Here is a 17,602-nt window from a genome sequence, read left to right as displayed (position 1 = left end):
GAATTTAACGTTAAAATGATACAAAATCTATAAGAAGATGTTCTAAACTAGTTCTTTGAAGTATTAGAATCACTTAAAGAGGACTTAACCCGAGCAGCTTGATTTGATAAATTTGGTACTTCACCCTAAAATAAGCCATAACAGTTGTGTAAGTTCATCTTTGAATCTTGCCGTAAGATGGACGATCTAGTGACTAAATTGACTAAATTGACAATTCTGAACAAGGATTCGAACCAACGACCATTTAAGCATTTTCTCACAAATTCCAGTTACCAAGCCTCTAGGCCAGCTTCCTCAAATTACTTCACCTCAGAATCTAACAAAATTTTAATATAAATTCACTCTAACCCTGATTCTACAACCTAAAATATGCGCCCCATTCCAACAAAATGTTCACCCCTCAATCAATTCCATCCTTCCGTTAACTTCTCATCTACACACAGCTTCTGATAAATTTTCCATATAAATTCCAAATCTACTTATCTATCTGACTTTCACAATTCTATTTTTTTTTTTTTTTTTGCTCGATTCTATTTTTTTATTTATTTATTTCTCTCCCCCTCAGCACATAAGAGAAGCAGATTCAGAACAGCAGAACATTTCTACCGTAAATGAAATTTATTGTGCTGAGGATTCAAAAAAAAAGAAAGAAAGAAAAGAAAGCAAGCAAAATTACTGTTCATGTTCATTTCTCTCATTGTATTTATTTACATTCGTTCTTATATTCGGTGAAACAAAGAAATATCCTCTCAGATAATAATATTTTTTTAAGTCCATTGAGACTAATATTTTACAATATTACTTACTCTCACACTGCTTATATTGTTGGAAAATACAGCACATTGCCATTTTTCACAAAATACGAAAATTTCTCATTTTCTTTTTTTTTAATTATATATTTGGAAACTATGGTAACATTTAAGCTATATGCTACACTACATTCGAATAAATATAAAAAATTGTTGGGCCTTGATATTGCGCACGTAATGGGAAAAATAGGGAATGAAATGAGAATTTATTGAAAAATTATGAATATTTATTTCGGTTTGATTGCGAAAGGAAAAAAATTAAAATTTTTTTTAAATCGATAATAAATTTTGTTTTATTTTGTTGTGAATTTGAACATATTGTGAAATGGTGGAAAATTGATTTTCACGTGATTTGTGAAGGGATATTTGTGTTTTAGTTGCAATTTATAGTTAGTGAATTTTGATAAAATTTGAAAGATTTTTTCAAATTTTTTAATATTTTTTACAAGTTTCTAAATGTTTTTTCAATTTTTTCAAAATTATTTAAAAATTTTTAAACATTTTTTCAATTTTTTTGAAATTGATTCCAATTTTTTAAATGATTTTTTCAATTTTTTTCCATTTTTTTAAAAGCTCCATCATGTAAGGTTTCCCACCTCTAATCTATCTTTCTAAAACATCTTAATATTCCCAAATCATTTCAACACCTCTCAAACAAATCCAGAAAAAGAAAGAAAATGAACATCAAACAAGATATTTTTTCCACTTCAAAAAATCCAAACACATTTTCGTGTTTTTCAAACAATTTTCATCTGTTCATAAAACATTTACGTATTTCAAACCTTACAATAAATTACATGCATCATCAGCATGGGGATGTCTTACACTTCAATTTATTGATTTAACTGAGTTCTTCTTTTTTTGTTTAAAGACCTCGTTGCTCCCGAAACATCAAAGCTGATGAAATCTCAAAATGTTTATTAAAATTTATATTTTTTTTTTTTGTTTATTTAATGCGAAATAAATCATTTTTAATATTGCTTTGATATGTTTAATTAATGTGAATTATCGTTTATATTATTATATGTAGCGTGAGCTCTAAAGTTTCAAATTTCTTTAATGAGACATTGTCATTATTATAAATATTAAGCAAAATTAAGTCTGGAATGGCAACATTGTGATACATTTTCTGTATTTTGACCTAATGAGCTACATTTTGTAGCAATTTTGGAGTATTTTGTTGCACATTTTGAATGTCTGATGGAGATAATGAGTTTGTTGAGGTTGAATATGATCTTAACGGGTGTTTATTGCTGTTATATGTGCAGTTATTGAGGATATTAATGGGGAATTGAGAAATTGTTGGAATTAGGTGCGTTAAGATGGGTTTTCGGAATTTTATTGAAAATTCTTATTTTAAAATTGATAAATTAGAATTTTTAAGAATTTCTGTGACTTTTAAGTGATTGTGAGAAGCTATAAATAAGGTATTAATGGGATAGTGTCGTATTTGGAATTGAAAAAGGCCAAACGGTGACCAACGAAAGAGCTGGGCTTAGGCGTCATCATAGGGAGTTTATGGATCACAATTGAATTGTATGATCAGCGTTGTAAGCAAGACGGTGAGAATCTATAATAAGCTCACAGCAGGGGGGTATCCAGAAGATTTTGTTAATGGGGTTCGACCGTTTTTTTGGATTTTTTTTTTTTAAAGTTAACCAAAAATTTTAAATTATTTTACAAATTAAACGATTTTCCAACATTCGGAGGTGATACCCATACCCCAATGGCCCCCTTGACTACACCTCTGCGTCACAGAACCCCTAACTACACCCCTAACCCAATCCTAATCTCTTACTATTTCCACATCATTCCTCTTTCTCATCTAATCCATTTTTCCCATACATAAATAAGATTACTATCAACTATAATGAAATAATCATGCTCTAGATAACAAAACAAAAGGATTTATGAATGAGAAGCAAAGAATAAAAAAAAAGAGGAACTAAAAGGATAATAAATTTTCATCTTATCGCGATAACATGAATATTTATGACATGTACACATATTCACAAATTTTTTATTGCATTTTATGCTCATTTTGCACATATCATCAGAGATATATATATTATTTCGCAATGCATTTTGATATCATTTTCATTTCCAACAAACATACAAAAAAAAATGATAATAAAAAAAAGAATCGAGTGAGTGAGAGAGATGGAAAGATTTTTTCGTCTAAAAATGAATGAATGAGTGAGTAAGAGCGATGCATAAAATAAAATAAAAATAAATTAGTACGTGCTGCGAATATAAGAAATAAATATAAAAAATTTACGATATATTCCCTATACTACCATTGCGTTAAGCCATTGCTGGTACTTGCTGCGTTATTTATTGTTATATGGAATTGAAAAAAGCTCATAAATGATTTCTGTTTCATTCATTTTAGTCAGCAAATAATTTTTTTTTTCTTGTTTTGTGTCTTAAGAGCGTGAGGCGAAAATCCTTAAAGCGGAAGTGGTCTTTTGGTGCACTTTTTATGGAAGTGCTGTATTAAATGGATGCTGAACTTTATGGTGTTGTGTGGGTTGAGGTGAAGTTGAGGCTTTAAGGTGGATTTTTTGGATAGCATGTTGAGTTTTTAAGGAATTTTTGATATTGTCTGCAAAATTGCAATCAGGAATGTAAATTTTTGGTGTTTTGAAGCACTTTTTCTCATAAGACACTCAAAATATCCCAAAAACTTAAAAATTGCACACAATTTTAATCTAAATTGTCAAATTTTAGACTTTTTGTGAATCGATCAGTACAAATTGACCCTAATAGGCAATGATAACGCTTTTAGGTGTCTAGTGGTCTTTCTGCATCATGAAAGCATACTGTTAGGACAAAATGTCCTCACCATAGCGGCTGCCTATACTTAGAATCAACCCTAACAAACAAAGAGTATGCTTTCATGATACACAAAGACTCCTTCGGTACCTTAAAGCGGTCTATTTGCTTGTTAGGGAAAGTTATAGTCATTTGGCAGATTTAGTTGAATTTGCCAAGTTGCTGCCACTTGATTCTAAGTCAACTGCAGTTTCGTTGCCTTTTGGGGCATGTTTTCAGTAAATATTGATCGGAATGGTCTTGATAGGATGAATTTCTTCAATAATATCATTTAAATTTGTGATATTAAGCTCATTGAACTCAAAAATCCCTAAATACTCAAAAACTAGCTTCAACAAAGCATATTAGCTTCATAAAACCATATACCCAGCCACACACCCCACCTTCCATTATAAAACACCACTTAACCCCCTCAAGAGCCTCAAAACACCTTTAAACTACAATAATCATAGTGAGTCAAACGATAAATACACATATTTTAATTAAAATAATAATTTTAATAATTCAGCATGATTATTAACATATCGTTCATTAAAAAACATCATAAACGGCCAACAACAAACAGCATAAAAAAGAAGAAAACAAAAATTAATGTTGCCATTTTTTGTTATGTGTATATTTTCGTTTATTTTACTATAAGAATTTATTTTTATATGTTGGACTAGAATAAAATAATCAAAATGATATCATAAGCATAAACATAACAATATAGACGTCGAGTAAGTCCCCTTTTTTTTGTGTGTACGGAGAACGTAGAATTTTTCTCTCGGATATATTTTTTTTTTCACATTCACACACAGAAAATGACACAGAGTGTCGAGTGCAGAAAGTCAAAAAAGCAGAGATAGTGAAAATGGGGAATGGGAATGAGAATACAGAATACTTGTACATCCTTGTTTGTAGCGCTTAAAATGCCTTTTAGTCCTCTGCAGTAAGGAATAAAAGCCATCATGAAAATGACTCAAATGACTAAAATTATAATAAAAACGCTCCTTGCATACACTTTTTCATAGTTTTTTTTTGCATGTACAGCAACAACAACAAACACAAGAGTATTTCCGCCTTCATATAACTGCTTCTTTCTATTGCTATATAGCCGTATAAAATAAACACGTTAAAGGATATTTTTTGGTCTGATTATTATTTTCCACTTTTTTTTTGCCATGTTTTCTCTCCCTACACATGCTGTATATAATTTTATACAGTAGGGATGACTTAGCCTTGGCTTGTGAAGGGATATGAACATGGGTGGGTGAAGGAAGAATTCTTTTCGTCGTCGAGGGAATTCAAATGAAATGGAGGAAAAATTTTCATTAAAAATTGTAGGAAAATTCCTCGTAAATAAAAATAGACAAAGCTTTAAGGAAATGGTGGAATGGCTGACAATGTGGTGTTTAAACGTTTAGTTTGAAGTGTGTCTTGAATGGTTTAGTGAATTTTTGTTGGGTTTCATGCTTTAAAGTGTGGATTTGAGGTGGTTTGGATGGGAATTTTAGTGTGACTGATCTGGATTTATGGGAACAATAATCAGGTTTATGACTGCCATGAAGAATGCTTCTACAGCCTCATAGTCAAGTAATGTCACTCATCCTCAATTTTCTAAACTATATCCACGTCCATTGAACTCAAAATTATCAACACAAACTCAATTTGCATCACAACAAAGTCTCGCAAAACTGGCGTCATTGCCAACAGTCTCTAAAAGTCATCTCTATTCAAGAAATAAGGAACCAACCAATTACAATCTACATCCAATTGTATAAAATAATAAATCACATGCTGCCTACATGCATGTTACTTTAAATTTGAATTTAACAAGATTTCTTTTGGTTATTGAAATTTATTGAAGGAAATCATGACAATCTTCACATGATTGATGGCAGTTAATTATATTTTTTTTGTGAGTTGCTAGTTAGGAAGTCCTTGTTTTTGGTCGAATTAAATTGATTGTGGTCATGCCATTTTTTGTGAAATTTGTGAAATGTCAGATGAGAGGTTGGATTGAGGTAAATGTCATAGGATAAACTACGTTTTAATGAGGTCTAATGGATTGTTTTGAAATTTTGTGACATTTAGAAGAGAACATGCACTTTTTGGGTTGGAATTCTCAAAATGTTAAAGGAAACTTTAAGAATTTTTCAAAATATTCTAGGAATATTAGAGAATTTTCTATTAATTCAAGTTTTTGGTCATTCCCGGAAGGTATACGATGTAGAAATGGCTTCAGACAAGCATATCTGTAGCTTTAGGCCAGATTTGATGAAATCCGATCTCAGGGCATAGTCAAGTCGATCTGTGGTTGGATTTTTAGCAATATCCACATTAAGTGCTTTCCGGGTAGACTCCTAGAATAGCTAGGCTCTTAGATTTAGGCTCCTAGCTAAACCCATGAATGCTAACACGTAGGAAATACAAGAATAAAATTCCAAAATCCCAAAAAACCATCAATATTATCCAATATTTCTCAAAATCATCAACACGTGACTTTCTTCAACTTTTAAAGACCAAAAGTAAAGAAAGAACTGCTTCTTAAAGTCTTTCAACATTTTTACCCAACCAAATCCCAAATCTCATTCCTTATCTCAAAAACATTCAGTATAAATAAAATTAACCTGAGTTACTTGCGTCATAATACACTCGAATAAGCTTCGATATCTAAAAATGAAATAATAATAGTTTATTCTTATTACCCTTGAGATAACGCACAGTTCCCCCTTTCTAAATCTTACTTTATTTATATTTATTTTCACCTAAGAAACATTTCCTTATCATGAATCAATTTCTGTAGCTTGAAATAATCCAGCAAAGTTCCTCGAGCACCTCTTGAATTTCTCAATCATCAACCCCTTTTTTTCAAATGTTTTAATCCTTCCATTTGCAATTTATTCTTCACGCCGTAATTTTTCATTATATCGTATCTTGTATGTTGTGTCATAAATTTAATAAAATAATAGAATACGAACCCTAATTTAAATTAAATTCCATTTTAAATATACAATATACAGCCGAGAGTTACTCTTTTAAGAATTAAATTAAAAAATGAAGATTTTAACATGACTCAATGTGTTGGCAGGGGCAACAGCAGTAGAGAAGTGAGAGGGATATCAAATCAATAAATTTACAACTGAATACAGCAATTATGACAAAGAAAAGAAGGAAATTTTTCAGCTGATGAGACATGTGGGGTTGTACAGATGTTGTGTCTATATGCTGGAGGATGAGCTGTCACTATAGATGCCCTACAGTCAACAAAAACATTACATAACATACAAACCACCCCACATATTAATATATTCCTATAAGAATACGATAAGAACCATCATCAGCATGTATATGAGCAGAAAGAGAGGAAGCATATGGTTATGGAACATATCGAGAAGGGATAGAATGAAAATATTGAAATATTTACTACATTAAATGTTTCACAGTGCATTTAAGTACTTTAATTGGATTAATATAAATTAAAGGCCTATACTTAATTACATTACATTGATCTTCCCCAACCTCATTCACTTCTGTGTGCTCAACTATAAAAGGCACCATATTGAATTCCATAAATGTAAAAATAGCAACTCAAACTAATTTCTTTGCACATAAAATACACTTATTAAGAGCATTATGTTTACACAATAAAGTGATAGCTATAAATAGTACAATACGGCCTTTATTTTTCTTCACTGTCTGTCTGTCTCTTCATAATCCATAATTTTTAAAAGTATTAGTCAACTGAGACTCGGAGAGAATATTTTTCTGATGCGCGGAGTCTACTGGGTGCTATAAAATTGGAAATATATGAGAGACGGGATTGAAAGTGAGTTGGGAGAGGGTTAGATGAGATTGGAGGGGTTATGGCGCATTTTCTGGGGTTTTGGAAGGTTTTGAACTTAGAAGTCATTCAGTGACGTAGGCAAGGGTAGATCAACTGTTCTAAATTGCCTTTAAAATCCTCATAATTAGAATATTTCACAAAACAAGTTCAAAATTGACTGAAACTTGATGTCATGTCTTATGGACGCCATTATATACTACTGCCTGACTTCCTCTATATCCAGGCAATTTCCAAACCCAAATATCAATCAACACTCATCAAAAAATCAGCAAATGTAGACAATTCTCCTAGAAATCCGATCCAACATGTCGACAAACTGCTCCCACTCCGTCCACTTCCTCTCATTTCGACCAAAAACAAAAAAATCTCGCACACGACGAGGCAAAAAAAAGAAAAGAAAGAAAAAATCTCATTTTCCTACTTAACTAAAAATTGTTTGTGTAATCTATTCAAAATTGCCTGCTCTTTTGTGAATATGTATGGCAATAACCATATCGATATTCATAAAAGCAATTAAAATAAGTCGATATTTCGCGGGTAATGACTTTTATTTAAATTGTTATTGTTATTATCTCATATTCATGTATGATGATGATGGCGATGGCAAAGAGTAGATGCTCAAAAATTATAATAATCTCATCGAATCTCATCTCTCATTTTTTTCAATATTTATTAGCATCATCTTCATTTATTTTTATTTTTATTCGCCACAATCGAGCACATTTAGGAGTTCACAAATAGATAGAGAGACTTCTTGATGAAATGTATGAGGTAATTTAAATAAATTATAGTCGAGTTAAGATAAATTCTTCTATAATTAAGCCATGGTGGTGATTTTTGATGTTTTTTTGTTACTTTGTGCATTTTTTTTCGTTGTTTTCTGGTTGGGACTAGCTTGTAAATGACGTCAATTAGGTGCGTGATTTTAGAATCATGTGATTTTACGGTTAAGAGTTGGTCTAGAATGCCAGAAAAGAATGTGCAAGTTTTAGGAGCTCTACAATTCAGACTTGACTTATGTTACTTGGTTTAAGCCATATTTTGGATAGTTTTGCTGTATTTTGAAGTTTTAAGGTACAATAGCACAAATTTGATGTCTTAAAATATACAGCATGGTCATATAGTCAGGCTATTTCTTCATATGGTGACCCTAGTGACCTTAGGTCTTGATAGAGACACTAGAAGCTTTATGAATTGAAACCTTTGTCCAAATATCAAACCTAGTACACTATAAGCAGCAATTTAGACTATACAAATCAAAATACTCCAAACAGCGTCACTAACCAGACTCCAACTCCAAAACCCCAAAACCTGACCCTCTCCATACCCCATACCACTCATCCAGGTAGTCATCACATCCACATCTCCCTCCTTCCTAATTTAAATTTTTTAATCATTTTTCTTTCCACATTTAATGCGCATTTTATGTTGATGAGAATTTTCGTACATGAAAAGGGTTGGCAGCTCTTTATTGGCCACATAAATTTATGTCTACCTGTTAGATAGATAAAAAAAGAGAATCCTCCATTTATCTATAAAGCCACAACAATATTTCTCATCCAAAATTAAAACAAAGTCGGCAAAAAAAGGCACAAAAAATTCGACATTTTGTAAAAAAATAAAAAAAAACAGCAAGCATAAAACCAAAACATATTGCAATCGATAGATCGGTCTTTGCGGTAAATGAGAAAATATATATTTTTTTATTTATATTTGTCGGTGCCATAAACGAAGCATTGGAATGATGTTTTGTTGTGCATATGTAACATGTCATCATCATCATCCATATCAGCATGGGAAGAGCGACAGACATGGCAAAAAAAATATATCTTTGAGCGATATGAGATCCATTTTGAAGTAGACATTAATACAATAGACTTTATTGCCTGTTTTCTGATGCTTAAAAAATGCAACGGCAAACAACAATAAATTTAATCTTTATTTTGACATTTTGTTCTTTGTTATAAAATCATGATTTATCGTGTACACAATGCAATGGACACAATGCACACATATATTTAAAGAGGCGTAAGAAGGAACTATAAAAATCGTTAATTTCTATGCCTTGTTTATGCCATTGCATCCCTCAAGGATAATTCTCAAGAAAAAAAAAAAAAATAGACACTCTTTTGTACGACCGCATATAACTCTCTAAATAAAGCATAAAAATAATGGCCGTTCTGGGTGTCGTCCTAATCACATTGTATTATGTTACGCATATGCATACAACATTGTATCATCTATAATGAAATGTATGGTGTCTATTTCTAGATTAAGGTAATAAATAATTGTATGTGACTGACTTAATTTAAATTATGAATAGTATATCTACATAATAATAAAGAAAGAGTTGCCATGGCCATATTAAAACACGTTATAGAATTGAGAATTGTCGTTAATGTCAGGGATTCATTTCCATTTATTCATTTTTCTCCTTTCTAAAATATTTTGTATCTTTTGCGTGTGTGCAAGTGGTCGTAAAATTCAAGTTTGTGTGCTGTATTTTATGATGTGAAAGTTTTTCACTTTATTAGTTTTTTTTTTCTTATTTCTTAAGGGTTTCTCATTCTCATTCTTACTTCCCATTCTCATTTCTTCGATTCTCAATGACTTAGTTCTTTTAAATTTCATTTAAAATGCTAAAATAACAAATTTTTTTGATATTAAAAAAGAAATGGAAAGAAAGTTGGTATTTTATCATGCTAGAATGAACACACAAGCCTTTCTAAATTTATACAATAAATCCATCATGGGAGAACTTCTTAGTCTGTGTGTGTATTAGTGTTTTTGTGAACATATGGGGGATTTTTATTGAAAAATGTTGAAATCCATTTATTGATTTTTGTGTATAATGAATGTGGGGAGTAGGTTATGGGGAGTTTTTATGGATTATAAGGAATTTTGTAGATTTAGTCGTGAAATTCTTGATTCTGAGCATTTTTGGGTTTTGAAGGAGCTTGAATGTTTCTAAATTATGAGTATATTTAGACTATACAAAGGCGCATGCGGTAAAATAGTCAAAAGACTTGAATCCTTTATCTTAACTAGCCTAAGTGGACAAAAACCAATTGAACTAGTTGTTAACTAGGCATTAACTACTAGTAACGTATTTTCCTATCGGTTAACTTTCAAATTTGACCATCCATAGCCCAAATTTTGATATTTGTTTAAACTTAGTGATTTAAATTTATTACAAATTATCTCAACTTCCAAAAACTCTCACCCAAATTCTAATCTTCCTTAAAAATCTCCAACAATTCAATCTCAATCAAATTTCCAACAGCTCATTAACCCCTATCAAAAAAATTAAGAAATATACTATTTTTAACTTGTATTCTTAAGACAAGATTTCTGCATATTTCTGCATATTCCACAAGAATGTCATATTAATATTCATTTTGGAATATTTTTTTCAAAATTTCCTGGAATATATTACTCATTAATTAACAATTTCCATAATGGATGGTAATATTTTAATGTGAATTTATTGCATGGACTTAATATGAGAAAATTGAAATATCATTGCAAATCAATGGAATATGGAATAATCATAAGTTGCATGATATTTTAGTTTATTGGAGGAATAAAGAGCTAGGCTTTGGCACTTATAAATTTGGTATCGTTCCATAGTTCGATATATAAAAGGTTCATAAGTGTCTATAATAGAAATCATAACTATTATTGATAATGTTAGCTTATTTAAGTTCCAGGAGCCTGTAAATATGGTTTTGGTCCTTAAAATGAATCATTCTATGAACCAGTATTATTTCATATGATATTGAATCTACATTAAGCCCTAGAAGCTGTGAAACTGTCAACTACTTCATGGTTCTTAAGTATTACTGTAGTTCGCTAGTATGACTAGCATTTCTATCATAATCTAGTGTTAGAAAAGCCCCCGATGCACTGTAATTGCTTAATTCATGTCATTTAGTTACAAACACATCTCAAAATGTTCTAACAGAATTCAAGAACTGATTTAAATCCTTTAAAATGCAAAAAATCCCAAAATTACCTAACATTTTGCATAATGTGCCCCCTCTGAAGCTAGATCCATATCGAATCAGCAAACTAAAGGGTGAAGAAATCTGTTAAATAAGTAATTATCCATCGAACACATATCGAAGGTCACATTCAGCAGTAAAAAAATCACATTCTCAAAAAGCAGTTGAACAGTCATAAAAAAAGAGGTTCGAACAAATTTTCACTCCAAGACCCTCATTTATCGATTTTATCCATGTGTAGATGATGATCATAACTTATTGCTTTATATTTCTGACCGTCCGACGGTAATCTATAACATCCATTTCTTTTTAAACACCGTAGAAAAATATTTTTTCATATATTTTTATAGTTGAATAACAGCAATAGTATTTAAGGTACTTGAGAACCCTCTTATAAAATGAAATTCCTTTTTATTGTTTGTTGACAGCACACAACTATCACATTAAGTATTAGACAGAAAAATCGAAAAAATCGATTTTAATGCTGCTTTCTTACTTTCCTTTTTACGATCAATAAAAATAGTTTGTTTCTGCTTACCTGAGAAATCTCCACATACAACTCGATCGAAGGGATTACTCATCCAGTCTAAAATGGTGATGGCGAACATGAAATAAGAAGAATAAAAAAAATTATTGAATTAATTTTCTTGTCATGATAAATAAAAATGAAAAATTCATTTATTCAATCATATAATTAGAGGCAATGTGCATAAATTGGTTGGTGATTTTTGTTTTTTGGCAGTGTGTGACTTTTTATATTGGATAGAATGTCATTTTGACTATTTTTAAATTTTGTTGGGATGTCTTGTTAACTCTCATTAAACTAGAATGGGTAATAAGTTGAATTGTTTGGTGATTGGAGAATTTAATAAATTTTTTGGAAACGTTTGAACTTGATAAGGGTGTTTATAGATGATTATCGGACACTAGACAGTAATTTGTCATACATTAAACTGTCTTAGACTTAGTAAAAGTCTCGAACTGCACAACGAGTTCGCTAGTGTGACGCTACATCGCTGTATTGACGGCAAGACGCGATGTTGTCCTGACGACATCCCGAGGGCTGATTTTGATCAATTATTAAGGTAAAAGCAATGGATTACCACATTTGGCTACTCAGAAATTGATCAAATTTCAACAAACTAATCAAATGCATCTTATTGTACCCTAAAATACGTCATAATCATTTAAAATATGCCACAAGACTCCTAAGTAGACCATAATACGTTATAACTAACTCATGGCAAGTTGATGCTTAGTTCTAACGTATTTTGGTGCAAAAAAATATTATAACCAGTTAATTCCTAGTTTGAGGGAGGCCAGGATTCACAGTTGATCTGTACGGCCATCAAAGTAAAGCAGTAATGTCTCGTTCTAAAGCATTTTGGACCTTTTGAGATTCTATCGACAGCCAAGATCGCAACACCCGACTAATTAAATTTTAAGGTAACATATCGGATACCTCGAAGTGTACCTAATGTTTTCCATGTTCCCCAAAAACTCAAAATAACCCCCCACCCTCAAATCTCTTTACCCAATCTTAAACCATCACTTCCTCAAAACTTTACATTAACATTTTTGTCTTCCTCCGAAAACTAAACTAATATAAAAATCACTATGAGAAATGATTATGATGATGACGTTGACGATAACATTGTAGCAGTGTGTACTGAACAGAATATAATTCATAAGAGGTACGTTAAGTAAGTTAAGTAAGCGGGGTAAGAATGAGAAGTAGCAAAAAAAAAAGTGAATATAAAATGCTTATAAACACAGCTGAATGAGATAAGGCACGATTAGCAATTATTTTTAATTTTAATTAATTTTCATTGCTATCATAACAATTTTAAATTATTATACTATTACATATTCATCATCATCAACTCTTGGGTGATATTTTACGTATAAATATGGTGCACGTATCAACTTGGTGCCTTCCATCTATGTATGTGTACATATATTTATGAATATTTTTTTTTCAATGATGCTGAATAAGCAAATGTCTGGTTTGTTGATTTATATGTTTTTGAATTGTTTATTACGAAATTTTTTTTCTTTCTTTTTTAAATTTAATCTGCATTCTCGGTGCTGTTCCTCTTCTTATAAGTCAGAGAAGAAAAAAACTAATAAATCAGTTAATTTATTTTCATGTTTTTCGAATCTTTTAGTTGTGTAGTTTTTTTTAACGCTTCCTCTTCTTCTTATTCTGTGTCAGTTTTGTTCGTTACTTCATGAATTGTTTTAATTAAATATTTTTTTTTTTATTTCTTAGATTTTTTTCAAATCGAATGAACGTATGAATGAATTATTAAATTGTTTTCTGTGAATGCACACACTGTTGGAGCTTAGAAAATAATTCTAGGAATTACTTTGAATTTTAAATGATAATTCACCTAGTGTGGAAATTTATTAGAGGGGGTCTAGATGGAATTTTTAATTAGATTTTGAATTATATTTTTGGGGTTAAGATTGTATTGTTTTGAGGAAATGGAAGATGCTTTGTTCGACAATAACATTTGGACAAAATCAAGAAGCTGGTCAGCTTATTCAGGTTCCTGTACCCTAACAGGCAAAGAGTACGTTTCTGAGAGCTTGTTCACTTTAATTATGCTAGATGAGCCTTCTCGTAAACGTTGCTCGCAGTTTAATCTGCATTCAAGAGCAAGCTCTATACCTGATAGGGTATAAAATCGATTTAAGTGTGAAACTGACACCAAGCTGGAATGCATGATAGATGAGCAGTAAGTTATTGACCCTATACAACGCATTTTGGAATATTGATAGAAAACTGTCACTAAGATTGATGATTTGTGATATTAATCATGTCTAAGTCAAAGATAATATATGTCAAATGTCAAGTAAAGTTGAAATTAATCAAAAAATTTAGGTTCAAATGCTATGAACTTAATGAAATATTCTATATTTAGATAAAGTTTTTGCTATGGACTTTTTTTGTATTTTACCAAATTCGACCCAAAACGAAAGTCACTTTAGTTTAGGGACATTATTTAGGAACTATTCCACACCAGGTGTCAGAGTACCCTGATTATGCCATGTTAGCACATGAGCCTCAAAGCTTGTATAGGATGCCTTTTGCATTTTCTTACTTACTTACTTACTTCGCTGGTCGTACAGATCAGTTGTGATCCATGACCTCCCACAGGAGTCGCCTGAAGCTGGCTCTATCGCTGGCGACCACTTGCCAATTACTGATACCAAGTGCATTGCTATCTCTATCGACAGCTTCCTTCCAAGAGTTCTTTGGGCGTCCACGGGCTCTTTTACCGTCCAGAAAGTCAGCTTTAAAGACCTTAATTAATGGGCTTTCCTCAGGTCGCCTAATAACATGCCCAGCCCATCGCAACCTGTTCACTTTTATTCGCTTTACAATATCAGAATCCCTAAAGAGCTGATAAATTTCTGCATTACTCCTGCACCTGAACAGGTCACCTTCTTTCTTAGGGCCAAAGATGGTTCTAAGAATTTTTCTCTCGAAGACACCCACAGCATTTTCATCCGCAGCAGTCATGTTCCATGATTCCGAGCCATACAGATTGCATTTTCTAAAGCACCTAATCAAATCGAATCGATTCCATAGCTAAAATCACATCAATTTCTCCTCAGGATACCTAAGAGTATGCCTTCATGACACGGTAAGACCACTACGGTACCTAAAAGTGGAATCTTTGCTTTTTAAGGCAACTAACCCAACTACAACTCTTTCATCATAACTCCCAATACTCCTTTTTCCATTAATTCTCTCCATACTTCCATTTAAACCTTAAAGACTTTCAAAGACACGCATCGATTCCGCTAAGAATTTCAAAATCGAATTTCTATTAAAATAATTTTCTCCAGCACTATGATTTTTTATGCCATTACAATGATGTGAAGTTTTATGAACTAGAATAAAAATACAATGTAGCTTAATAGCCATTTAACTATATTATGTAACTATATAGCCAATAATTTTACAATTTTCAATCATTGTACAGCATAATGGCCTTCAAAATTACCATTTCTAACCATAAACTCACATACTTTTTGAGTCATTTCGTTCTGTTCTGATGACAAAACGCAACAAGAGAATCCATAAAAATCATACTGTGTAATAGTGTCTATACCTAATGTTCTACAAAGCATTTATCATTGCTTCTAATTAATCACGTTTTTTAAGTGCTCTTTTAAAATTAATTGCGTGTGGTAAATTCTATTAATTTTTATTATTTTTTTTCTGCTGATGGTCTCTTAACTAGGCCTTAAATAGTTAGTTCTGTTCCTCATTGTTTCCTTTTGAAGCAACTCAAAAAGAAAAGCAATAAAAAAAGAGAGATTTTTTTTGAGGTTATAAAATCTTCTCGTTTTGCTTAAATCAATTTGAATACAAGGCAGTGACACTTTGTTTTATGGATGTGGTCATAAAATATAATTAGAACATAAAAAATGCATATACATAAATTCTCATTTTTGGAAGGAAATTGTTTTTTTTTCTTTTTGGAAGATCTTTTTTGTGGTTGTTTTGGTAAATTTTTAATGCTTGTACTTTTTGGTGAATTTTTGAGTTATGGAGTGGACATTAAATTGTTGTAGAGTGTTGAATTGAGTTTTTGGTGATTTTCTGGTACATAAATTGGAGGAATTTTTATGTTTTTGAACAGTTTTGAATGGAAAATGAATTTTAATTTTTAGAATTTTAATAAAAAAAATTTTAAATTAAAATTCAAGTTTTAATTTTAATTTTTCAATTTTAAAATTAAAGATTTAAAAAAAAATTGAATTTCGAAAATGGAAATTAAAATTGAATTGAAGATTTTAAAAAATAATTCTGAATTTCACAACTGAAAATATTAAAATTTAATTGAAATTTTGAATTTTATAATTAAAAAAATTAAAATTGAATTGAACTCAAATTTTGAATTTTAAAATTGAATTGAAATTTTGAATTTAAAGTTTAATTGAAATTCTGAATTTTAATTTGAAAATTTTGAAATTTAAAATTTGAAAATTTGAATTTTAAAATTTTTTTAAAAAATTTTGAACCTTAAAATTGAAAAATTAAAGTTGAAGAATTGAATAAAATTGAAAAATTCAAAATTTCTTAAAATTTTAGCAAAAAATTCAAACTTTTTAGATTTTTTTATCAACTTTAAGACTTAATACTAAGTTGTTTACAATTTAGCAGGTTAGTTGATTATTATTCAGCACATTCTAGTTACTAACACTCCGCTTAGTCGCTGCAATGACATCAAGATATAAACGCAAACTTTTAAGCAGCATAAAGCAAAGAATTGAAATTTTAGCCGTAAAAAATGAGTTATAATCAGGGATAAAGGTGTCGTTAGAGCAATTAAGTGTCTTATCGTTAATATAGCGATGTAGCGGTGTCCTAGCAAACACGTTGTGCTGTTGGGGCCTAACAGGAAAATGACGGTTAATTTTGGAACGTTTTTCCGATTAAAAACTAAATTAACGGCACCATGCTGTTCGGATATTGATCACAAATCATCAAAAGTTTAACAATCTGCCAAAAAATCTCACAATTCCGAACCATGCCGCAGTTATAGACTTCCACACTAAATCCGCAACCAAAATTCCCTCCAAAAATCCACCAATTTCATTCATGTATTTTACGAAGTTTTTTATACATCTTATATATTAAAGACCAAAAGCAAGTCCATGACCCCATTCGACTATCATTTTATTTTCGTCTTTATTTTTACTTATCCAATAAAAAAAAAAATTTTTTCTGCCGGTACTCCATAAAGATATTCCTACAGCCTACAATATAATAATATTCACAGCAATTTTGTTACTTTGTGGCATCATGAAAATAAATTTTATGTGAATATTCACAAATATAGACAGCTAATGAAGGATATACTCTTTTTTTTAGAGTAAAAATATATTTAATTGCCAATCTGTTATCTCAATGGAAGCCTGCCTATTTGTTAATGAATTTTGGACATAAAAAAAATATCACAATTATTAAATGATAACAGATTTTAAGTCCTGTTAATAAACATTATCGAATTTTACAGCATTAAATTAAAGGAATTTCTCAATTAAGGCTGAAAAAGCAAAGCCGTAAAAAAGATAACAAACAAAAAAAAAATCATTTTTAATCC

General features: G+C 30.8%; 1 protein-coding gene across 2 annotated transcripts in view; it reads right to left on the bottom strand.

Moving 5' to 3' along the window:
• The window catches only part of LOC139086102 (homeobox protein abdominal-A homolog), a 37,719-nt gene that overhangs the window by 13,652 nt on the left and 6,465 nt on the right, over positions 1-17,602 (bottom strand). For both annotated transcript variants that reach the window (XM_070634421.1, XM_070634423.1), the window contains exon 4: positions 12,016-12,063. In XM_070634421.1, coding sequence (XP_070490522.1) covers positions 12,016-12,063 — 48 coding nt within the window. The remainder of the gene's footprint in view (positions 1-12,015; positions 12,064-17,602) is intronic.

The sequence above is a fragment of the Chironomus tepperi genome, unplaced genomic scaffold (assembly GCF_022539635.2).
Source record: "Chironomus tepperi strain 1889 unplaced genomic scaffold, CSIRO-AGI_Ctep_v1 contig_85, whole genome shotgun sequence".
NCBI lineage: Eukaryota > Metazoa > Arthropoda > Insecta > Diptera > Chironomidae > Chironomus > Chironomus tepperi.
This window is presented reverse-complemented; position numbering and strand designations above follow the sequence as displayed.